Genomic DNA, 11,578 nt, shown 5'->3' with positions numbered 1-11,578 from the left:
ACATACAGACCATAAGAATCTACAAATCCTCAAACAACAAGAATGTTACAACACCAGACAAGCCAGATGGGCTCACTTCTTTGCTCAATTCGATTTTTCCACAACCTACATACCTGGTACCCAGAACCAGATTGCGGATGCATTGTCCCGCCGAGACGACACTAACTCGACCTACAGGAAGGAGATGATGTTCCCACACACCCGAATTATCACCTTGGTGTCCTCCTTTATGCAGGAAGTGAGAGAAGCCTCTCTGAATGGGTCAACACTGGATACTAGTAGACTGCCAGTCAGCTGTAAAGATGGTCTATTCTTTGTCCACGGAAGACTCTTCTTGCCCACAGAAAGACTCTGCCAACAGGTTCTTCGATGGTGTCATGACTCTAAAACCGCCAGACATCGAGGGATACGAGGAACGCTGGAATTGCTTAAACGTTCTTTCCAATGGCCAAACATGAAGACTGATACACAGACCTACGTACAATCGTGTTTAGTGTGTCAGCAGAACAAGCATTCCACCCAAAGACCATTGGGATTATTACACCAAGATCCGATCCCTTTGGGTCCTGGAAGTCCATCTCTACCTACTTCATTGTTGAACTGCCTAGTTCCCAGGGTTGTACATGCATTATGGTCACTGTGGACTCTTATTCCAAACTAGCTCATTTCTCTCCACTGTCCAAGTTACCGGCAGCCTCCGTCATGGCGGAAGTCTTTCTCAAAGATATTTTTTGGCTACACGGCTTGCCCCAGAAGATCGTGTCGGATCGTGGTACCCAATACACCTCCCGATTTTGGGAGGCCTTGTGTAAACTTTTGGGCATGGAGAAAGCCCTTTTATCAGGATTTCATCCCCAAACAAACACCCAGACCGAAAGGCTCAACGGAACATTGGAACAGTATCTGAGATGCTTTGTCAATCAACAACAAGACAACTGGGTAGCCCTACTTCCTACCGCTGAGTTCGCGTACAATAATGCTGTACATTCCGCTACGGGTCTCAGCCCCTTTTATTGTACGTATGGTTTCCATCCTCGATCCATCATACCTACCATCTGGAAAGAGACCAACATCCTGTCTTTGGAGACTACACTCAAACAGCTGAAGGAAGCTCATGACACGGCTAAACAAAGCCTACAGGAGGGCAGCAGACGTTATAAGAAGCAATCAGATAAACATCGGAGTCAAGTGCCTACTTGGGGTACAGGCACAAAGGTTATGCTGTACACAAGGTTCTTGCCCCGTTGGGTTAGCCCTTCCAAACTATCTCCCAGGTACATCGGACCATTTGTAATAGAGTCTAGAGTCAATCTAGTTGCCTACCGATTAAAGTTGCCAAAGACCCTCAGACGGATCCATCCGGCATTTCATTCCTCTCTCTTACGCTCTTTTGTACCTGATACTAGGAAGCAAATTTCGCCCAAGTTAATGATCCAGCCCACTTCTGTCTTGGATGAATGCGAAGTCTCACAAATCCGTGACTCTCGATACCATCGGAAAGGCTATCCCTCCTCAGAGGATACTTGGGAACCAGAGACTCAGGTCCATGCCCCCAACTTCTACTCCAGTTTCACAGACTTCATCCAGGTAAACCGGGAGGAAGGGGTCTTCGAAGGGGGCATACTGTCACAACTGCAGGCAGCTGGCGAGTCTGGCGGGGGTGGAAGCTCCGACACGATTAGACTGTTCCACCACGTTTCCTTGAAACGCTATCCCACGGTCTAGTCTTTTTCCAACATGGCCGCTAGTCGAGTATTTCACCATTCGTTACTCAGCGGCTCAGCGCGTTGCATCTGTGCTTTCCCGTGTTTCGTGCGATCCTTTCTGTGAATCCTTCTGCGGTCTTAGTCCGCCTTCATTTCCCTTTCCCCTGCTTCCTAATTTCCTTCCTTGCTACCAGTCTACCCGTTTTACCTTGCCTCTTGTTCCTGGTTAGCTGCCTCTCCACCTTCTTCTACGTTCTGCTCGTTTGTGGCAGTTGTGTTTAGCATCCTCTCACCCGTCTTTGGAGTGCTCCTCCGGAGATTTCTGGTTCAGTAACGGCAAGTTACCTCTCATCGGATCAGCCTATCAACAGTCCTCTTCGGTGCATTGTGGGGGTTTTTTATGCCCTAGTGCCTTTTCTCCCTGAAACATATCTGGCTGTCTCGGAGAGGAGTCATTGTGAATTTCTCTATGTATAGTCACAGTGGCTTCCTTTCGAGGCAGACCGTATCTGATCACAAAGAAGAAGACTCCAGCGCGACACCCCCGAAGAAAGAAGCTGAACTATTCTACCTCATCAGGTGAGGAGGAGGAAGGGACTCTAGGGGTGCACAGTAATTCTAGCAGTGAGGAGGACATAGCAGATTCCGTGGTCAATCCAGTAAAAAAGTCTGATAGTCTTGACACTTGATGCCATATCGACCCATCGAGAACATCCACTCGACCTGTCTCGATGCCGTTTCAACCCATCTGAGAGCAACTGACGTAAACATTGCAATGCCTAGTCGACCCCTTGGAGCACCAACTCAGCCCATCTATATGCAGACTCAACCCATTTGGGAGCACTCATTTGTACCATCTTGATGCTGACTTGACCCCTTGGAATGGATGACTTGACCCATCATGTCACTGTCCCCAATCGAATGCTACAGAGACTCTTGCCTACCTGTGTCTTCAGTCCCAGAGTGTCTCTTTCATCCAGAAGTCTGGATATTCTGTTTCTTCCTTTAAAGGGGTGAGTTGAGTTATTAATGTTTTTGTTAGGATGTTTGTATTTTTAGTTTAATGAAAGACCCCTATCGTGGACATGTCGTTTATTTTGGTACCACATTAGTATGATATGGTAGGTTATTTATAACGCACTTAATACCCAGAGGTTTCTAAGCGTGGACCCGGGGATCGAACCTGTATTGCTCTGCGTCGTCTTGTTTCCAAGGCGAGCACATTGCCGCTGAGCTATCCTCCTGGGATGCTGATTTGGATGTGTCCTTGCTCACTCACATACTGCACACTCCTCAGCTGCATTAACATTAAATGTAATGAAGTAAGTGTACCATTCATGCTTTTCCTGTTTGACCTTTATGATTGAAATCACTGTTGGGTTAGTAGTATTGAGATGGAGTTCAGAAACTCTGCTCATCCCTGTACTCCTACAGAGCAGTAGTCTTTTGGCCACATTGCCCATTCAGCACCAAAAGCTGCCTCCGCTGCTTCCTCTTGGTCGAGTCTCTCGGCTCCCCTGTGCCATAACTAAGAATTTGAAGAGCAAAAGGGGTCTTCCCTCCTCTTGTGTGAGAGGTCCTGCATGTCCTTTCCTTTCGTGGTGGCCATCTTCCACTTCTGAATGTTTGAACACTGTTGTCATGTTGACTATTTTGCATTTTGTGAGTAAATGTCAAACATGCTGTCTAAACATGACACCTACATCCACTGTTGGGTGTTAATAGCCCTTTTGCGAGCAGCTGCGACAATGGAGTTTATTAAATGCAACTAGACCCTTCACAGCAGCTCTCCACTTGCTCCCAATAGCTGATCTAGGTTGCGTGTATTAATAACCGGACTTGCCGGCATCGAAAAGCGATCAATGAAATGCATTGCGAGTTAGCACTGCAGTCTGCAATCAAGGGATAAGTTGGGGTCCGAATTATCTAATTGCTGTCATTTTTCATGTAGTTATTCGTTTGCAGTCTTTCAAAAATACCTGCCGTGTTAAAGGGCCTGATTCACAGAGTGTTTTCTTATGAGATTGCATGTGTGACCTCACGAGCAAGGCGCAGGACACCGCTTTGTTCCACTTGTGCAATTGCACAGGCATGAACATTTGGCAGAATTAAATTGTGCGTGAACACTTTGTTCCCGTTTTAGTTCCTCAAATTGCATCTCTTACTGGTTTTTCGTATTAAAAAACAATCTTGCCGGGATTTCTACCGTTGGAAACTAGTCAGGTACCCGCCAATGCCGTTTATTATTGGTGGCAGAATCTGGCCTTTGCTTTCCTTGTGGTATGCCGCGTATTCAGGCGTTTGCACTCTGGTTATGTCACTGACCGGCAGATTCATCTGACGGCAGTTGAGGGCTACACAGGCGCGGGTGCACTTCCTTTTCAGTGTGTTACAAACTGAGCTACGAGAGGCACACCGGATCCACATACGGCAATCACTGACGCAGGGCTCGCGCCGCACGACAGCGACATGGCCACCAAGCAGCTACCCCTGCGGGAAGAGTTTGAGGGCTGGTCACCTGCGCAAGTAGCCGAGTTTTTAAAGCAGGTACAGTTCCATGCTTACAGTAACAAGACGTTTTCGGGAATTGAGGGTTAAAAAAAGCACGTGTTACTTTAATAGCGACGCTCTTCCTTAGAAATCGTTAATGTGCCAAGAGCTATTGTCCCTGTTGCAAAACATTAAACTAGAATATAACATGATCATGTTTTCGGGGAGGCACATATGCTAGAAATATAGTCTCGATGCTACGGTGCACAGGATATTGATGGTATAAGATACTGTATTTCAAAAGGCAGAGGCTAAGAAAGTAAGTCAATATTTTCCATTCAAAGCTTGGACGGTCGATTTGTACACAGAAATGGGTCGGTGTGAAACGGCAACAATCTTCATCTGTGAGTGTGAAAAATATGAAGCGATATTTTATAACTGGACATATTTCAAACCTCTAAGAGGGGCTGGACAGTTCCTGGCTGATTTTTGATCTGACCAGGAAAAACCCAGGAGTCCCTGAGATCAAATGTATATTACAAGTATACTTGCTGTTGGTTCGGATGGCCTATTTACATTCACATCGCATGGACATCGATGGGAAAGGTGTGTAATCTCTTATTTATTTATATATTTATTCATGCATATGCTTGTAAAGCACTCGTCTAAAAATCACTGTTATTAGGCACAATGATTGAGAGGCAGCATGAGCCAACAGGAGTGATATGGGGTCTAGATGAACCGGTGCACCATGCGTGATTGAATAGCCCGGTCCCTTGGGGTTTCCTGGACTGGAGTAGAAAGGTGGAAAGGTGGATAGGTGGATATGCAGGTTGTTCCAAGGATTAGTATCCTCCACCGCAAACAAGAAGTCCTACCCCTCTCTTCTACATTTCAGAACAGCTTAAGACCCTCCTCTTCAAGTACTGGCCCCTCCCTAGCGCCCAGGTCCACACACCCGCCACCTAACCTGAGACCGAGTGATCTGCTCTTCCCTGTTTCCACCCCTGAATGCTTGTAGATCCTTTGTTGGCAAATTGCTTGCCCTCCCCCATTGCTAGCCATCCACTTCCTTGTATTGATCCCTTGCGATCTGCTTGCTTCCCATGCTGCACTGCTTCCTGAAGCTAGGTCCACCCTCAATAAATACCCTAATAATAGTATTATTATTAGTAATAATAATAATAATAATAATAATAATAATAATAATAATAATAATCTTTCACCTCTGCCGTGCATGCTAGATGTGGTAACTCAACCAGAGTTTTTAAAATGGAAAAAACATTGGAGAACTGCGTAAACGTATCTTAAACCAAGCACATTTTTTAAATGCCAGAGCAGATTTTTGAAGGCTGCAACGAATTCAGGTGGCAGTACCTTGGTATCTTCCGTCCACCAATGTTCGTCACCGGTCTATGATGAGCAGACAAATATTTCATAAGATGGAACTGTAGAAGCAAGTCTCCTTTAAATGCCCTTACTTGGCATGTTCCATGATGTCTCTAATGAGTGATCTAGCAGATTGCTCCTGGCCACAGTCTTGCTGCATCGAGTGCCTATAATAATTCTGAACTATGCAGTTGCCAAAAGCAAAGGATCTGATAATTGACCTTTGTGTCCACATCTCTTAGGGTTGCAGAGGGTGTACGAGTTCTCCCTGGCAATATGTCATGGGTGAGAGTATTTAAAAGGCACATCATATAAGTACTTGTCAGCAAATTGATTTTAACTAACCTGTTTACTTACCGAGGGTAACATTGAAATTATGGGATGGGTGTGAGGGGTATATTATGGTCATCAACAAACAATGGGCCTCATTCAGACCCTGCCGGTCCGGAAACAAGGGTGCCGGTAAGCTTACCGGCACCTTTGTTTCCGGACTGGCATATCACAGGTCTGCCTGCCGGAGCCTCTGTTCCTGACAGGTCTGACCCTGCCGAGCACAGAGGCCCCAGTAGGCAGACCCGTAACGGAAGCACCGGCACCATTAACAACGGTGCCGGTGCTTCCGTGTCCCCATTCCCATAGAGTCCTTTTGGACTCTATGGGAATGGGGAACAACATTTTACCGGAGTCTGACTTTTCAGACCATAATCCCCTGGTGGTACCGGGAAGTCAGGAGCCGATAAATATTTACAGGTCCAGCGGCAACCCACCGGTAGGACCGGCACAGTTACCGCCGGACCCGTAATGATCCCCAATGTTGTAAAAGGAACTGTGGCATTTTATATAAAGCAAGAAAGTAAGTAGCATGCCAATCCCACCTTCTGCAATGGATCATAGTGCACCCCTAGAAGCAGCCACCGATCCATGCAACCAAGGAGCCCATTCTGTGTATTATTAATGCCAGGTGCAGTGTACTAAAGTAAGAACATGTATTGATATGATATGATATGATATGATATGGCATTTGTAACGCGCCTATACACAAGTGTTAACTCATACCGATGATTTTATATCCCATGACTTTGAGGCCACAGGGACTGACACTTCAAACTAAGTGCCTTCAACTTGAAGCAGATTTCGATCTTTCAAAGTCATGCCTGTGGCTGCATGAAGTCCCACTTCGGCCTTTTGAAGTCAAACTTGATTTTTAAGGCCAAGTTTAGGGAATTTCATTGGTTCATAATGTAGTGTATTTGGTATTATTTTTGGTAGTCGGTTCACTCAGAATCCTGAATAGGTGCCAAAGTGGGTTCATATTATTCCTCTTGCTCTTGTCAGGAATGCCTTTCTCCTCATATTTATTCTAGGCCTCATCTTCATTTATAAAATATGCTACAATGAATATGAAGCTATGCAAAAATCATTTCAATTAATTGAACTCAATAGAAACTTGTTTGAATCGATTAGCCTTACATCTGAAAGGAGGCTTTTGTTTAAGGTACAGCCATAAGACATAAGAACGGAGCTCTGAAATCTGCCATATAGATGTTGCCTTTGTGCACCTTTTCTTTAATGTCCAAATGGCTCTTCTGCATGATGCATTTGGAATATCAAACAATCAATAGCCACAGATCATGTAACTTTGAGAGGCCCAGTCGTTGGAAAGTCTCTCCCACAACATTTAAAATGAATTCTGTTCCCTGGGACGCGAGCCAGGCTCGACCATTGTTCCATCTGCGAGCTGTATGAGATGGCATAGCTCGCAAATCTCGTATAGCATGCAAATTGCAGATAAGAGGAACTCTGTGTCACTCCTGCCGTTTCCTCCTGTTGGCCGCAGGGGTGTAATTTTAGTGGGGACAGCAATGTTTGTCTCCCCAACTTTCGTGGCACACCAATTTGTCACCCTCATTTGGCAGGGGCCCCTTTCCTTTAGATGTCATGTCCCCCCTCCCCCACATTTTCAGGAATGTTGCTCCACTGGCTGGAAGGGCGCTTTACGCGGTGCTCCCTGCTATCATGGGACCCCTAATATGAGCCCCGCTGCCAGCACCATTCGCCTCTTGTCCTGGGCCGCTCCTGACAGATGTAGCCTGGAAGTTCAATGATCCCCGCTCCATTCCCTGCCGCTCATGCAACTATGGTCACTTCTGGCAGACGTGACCTTGGATTTTGACTCCGCTACCCACTGGCACACCAATTCTTTGCCGGGTCGCCCCTAGCAGAGTCGGCCTGCCCTTGACTATGCCCTCACCCCCACTGGTCCAATTCTTTGCTGGGTTACACCTCGCAGAGAATGCCCAGCCTTGACTCCTCCCCCTGCTGTCTCACTGATTCTTTGTTGGGCTGTACTTTGCTGATGCGGCCAGTATTTGGAGGAAGCCACTTCTTCTTTGTCCCATCCACAACTAGCCAGCCCAGCCACTTCCCTGCAACCACAAAAGGCATATTCCTCATACCCTCTTTTACCTTGTCTGCAACCCCCGAGGCATATTCCTCATACCCTATTTCCACTACCACATGCTTTTAATTTGTAATCCCTAATACAGAATATCATATCTTTATAGACCCCACCCTCAGGTCATATCAGAGGTTGTGGCCCTGTAAACCTTGTTAAAAGCCCTTGCTGTACTCGCTCTTCGTGGTCCATATTTCACAGTGTGACTCTTGTGTGGGTCTATAAAGCTTATTTAGAGCCTGGGTTATGTTAGAGACCGCCTCTTAACCAATCTGAATACTCAGAATGCAGTCTGTAATCCCAGGCCTTGACCTAATATCCCTTCTAACTTGAACAGCAAACTAAAATCATTCACTTCCCTTTACAGTTGCACTTCTCCATATGCTAATAGCCTCACAGATAATGACCCTTCCCCCAAAGTATAGCCCTCCTATTTGCCTCAGGCAATAATGTGGGGGTGAGTCATTATTCTCCCATCATGACCCCTCTCTTATTCTGCAAGACTTACATTTTTGCTCCCATCAAGACATGCAATAAAAAAAAGCATTTGGCTGATAAACTACTTTTTCTTTGTCATCTCTCATCTACATTGAGATTCTAGCTGTTGGTGTAGGGCATTTTGAAATGAAAGATGTCTCTCTATTACGGCATGCCAGTCTATGCCAGAGGCAGACGCCTGCCATTCCAGCAGAGCCAGAGGAAAGCCCCTCATGCCTACCAGGCGAAGCCCTGAACCTGCTGGGGATCGACTACTGCCAGAAAGACATCTCCTGCATGGGGATACCTCTGTGGAGTCATGACCCTATGAATAGGTAGACAGTAAGTACTGCTAATTGTAATCTACTGATGGTTCCTCACACGTTGGCATCTACTTCACTAAGTCTTCATTAATCTATACACCATAAGGCAGCCATAGTATCAGGTATGACCATGTAAGGCGCTCCGAGACCCTCCGGGTAGCACAGCGCTAAACATTCAGGAACTGCAGCAAAAAACCTGGACAAACTACAAACCTTTCAGAATAACGCGCTCTGCGCAGCACTGGACATCTCCAAAAGGGAACATATCTCTGAAGCCAGACAACAAGCACATTGGCTACCTGTCCGCCAGCGCATCTTGTTCAAAACACTTGCGATCACGCATAAATGCATCCACAACACTGCGCCTCCTTACCTATCCCACAGAGTCATCCTGCCTCCAGCTGCAAGAACCATTAGAACACCATATGCTAACCTACTGCCGGTCCCAAGAATTAAACGTGCAAGATGCGGTGGCGCTAGATTCCCATTCATTGCCTCTAGACACTGGAACTCACTGCCTCACTCCATCAGAAGTGAACCCTCTCATCTTGCCTTCCGCAAGGCCATCAAAACCAGACTGCTTGTCTAAACCTATACACACAAACGATAGGCCGCACCCTCACGTACTCTTATATATGACCACCGTATCATTACGACTCTGGTTTCCCCAACCAAATAACTGTATTCTGCATGACTGCAGCTCAAATGTAACCCTGTTGCCTCCCATACGTATTCAAACAATGTAATGAAGCCTGCATACTCTGATGTGATAACCTCTCACGCTTATCTAACCAATGTAAGGCGACTACAACCAAGCCACTCACCTAAAGAACTGTAAACAAGACAAGTTTTTGCGGGCCTAACCTAACCGCACACTTACGTTTTGCAACTAAGACATATTCGTGTAACAGTGCCTCCATGCCCCTTGGCTGTGTGAGCGCTTTATAAATGCAAATAAATAAATAAATAAAAATAAAATAAAATAAATATGCATGTGTGTGTGCTACGAGGTAGGGGGGCTGTGCTAAAAAACCATGTGACAGGAAGCTGTAAATCCATACCTCCTATCTCCTACGACAGATCTATTTGATCACTGCAACGCCGAGAATCCCGACAAAGAAAATACAGAATACAATGGCCCTCATTACGACCTTGGCGGAGAACCATGGTGCTATTTGCACCATGGTCCATGGCGCTAAGTTGCCAACTCCACCATGGTGGTTGGCGGACTTACCGCCCCATTCCGACCTTGGCGGGGCGGTAAGTCCCCAATCCCCATTTACCCTTCCCCATTCCCATTTTTGCCCCATAGGGCATAATGGGAGTGGGGAAGGCGTTAATTACGCCACCGTAAATTACGGTGGCGTAATTAACAACAAGGTCCCTTAGCGCCATGGATTTTAACGCCTGCAAAAAGCAGGCGTTAAAATCACCATGGCGCTACGGGAACTCGTACTCAGGCGGTAAGGGTCGGCGAAGTTTACGCCGGCGTAAACCCCTTACCGCCTGGGTCGTAATGAGGGCCAATAACAGCAAGGCACAGTGATTACATAGTAGAGTATTTAGGCATCCAAAGATCATGAACAATACAGTTTAGGATGGCAAATATTCACCATTTTTTCCCCCAGCCCTTTTCTCTTCCTGCCATCGTTTACTTAGTAAAAAAACAAGTCGTCAGCCACACTTTGTCATCCGTTGTGAACTGCGTTTACATTTCTCATTGGGCTCTTTTTGTAAATATTGGCTAACTTTTTGATTGTTGCACCCTCTCGCATGCCTGGATCCAGATAAAGCACAAGACAACGACCGCTTTCATTATGGACTAAAAAAAAAGCTCAGCGCTGGTGATTGGGCCGGCTCTCGCCGGATCTGAGATCCAACACCAGATGTGTAGCTGGATCTCGGGATCCGGTCAGAGTCAGCCACCCCAAACCCATGCGATTGGCAGTGCTCTGCGCAGGATTACTTTAAAAAAAGAAGCGGCTGTGACAGCATGGAGTAGGGGGGCGGAGCAACACATTGCCACCATGAGCACTCTTCTGGCTCCGCCCCCCTACGTGTAAACAGCAGGACACCAGGCCAAAGGCTTTATTAAGGATGGCTGCAGTGTTTCCAGGTCCTCCTATTATATGTGACTTTGGGCTTCTTTTTGCCCAAAGTCACTTATAATATTTGGAGGTCGCATGTTGCGGTTTTTGTCCGCTTATTACCCCTATTAAGCGCTTATTGCTGCGCTTGTTCATTTAATAGGGGTAATAAGCAGACAAAAACCGCAACAAGTACAATGAATTCACAGCTGCAGCCCTGATTAACAGGAATCCACTGGAGTTAACTACCCCGTCCAGCCGTCACTATCAGCTTCCTTCTCTTCTCTTCAATCACTGCCGCGGCGCCAAGTCCGACCCCTGCTGCTAAGTTTCATTAGCAGCCGGGGTCATTGAATGGAAGGTAAGAAAGCTCATAGTGATGGCCGGCTGGCAAAGTTAACTACTAAACTAGAACATGAATGAGACCACGCCCTTACAGGACACAGCAGGGGGAAGCAGCACACCGATCTCAGTGCATCAGTGTTCACCTCTTTATTCACACACTTTTTATTAAGTAATGGTCCATTTAAGAACCTGTGTTGTGGACTAGGGTTTGAAAAGGCGCATTAATACTGAAAGCACATACAGAAAAACTAGTTGCCATAAAATATGTTTACAAAAAAGAGTTGTGCACTATTTCAATAGTATTTA

At 46.2% G+C, this 11,578-nt stretch overlaps 1 protein-coding gene across 2 annotated transcripts in view; it reads left to right on the top strand.

The window, feature by feature from the left end:
- The first annotated feature begins 4,086 nt into the window (after nucleotides 1–4,086).
- Nucleotides 4,087–11,578, top strand: part of BLNK (B cell linker) — a 1,905,158-nt gene continuing 1,897,666 nt past the window's right edge. The window contains exon 1 of one of the 2 annotated variants that reach the window (XM_069611389.1): nucleotides 4,087–4,253. In XM_069611389.1, coding sequence (XP_069467490.1) covers nucleotides 4,176–4,253 — 78 coding nt within the window. In that variant the 5' untranslated portion in view covers nucleotides 4,087–4,175. The remainder of the gene's footprint in view (nucleotides 4,254–11,578) is intronic. The other variant, XM_069611390.1, reaches the window with a different exon arrangement.

This window comes from Ambystoma mexicanum, chromosome 8 (assembly GCF_040938575.1).
Source record: "Ambystoma mexicanum isolate Mex_15411 chromosome 8, UKY_AmexF1_1, whole genome shotgun sequence".
In the NCBI taxonomy this organism is placed as follows: Eukaryota; Metazoa; Chordata; class Amphibia; order Caudata; family Ambystomatidae; genus Ambystoma; species Ambystoma mexicanum.
The sequence above is the reverse complement of the archived record's forward strand: the minus strand, read 5'-3'. Positions and strand labels throughout refer to the sequence as shown.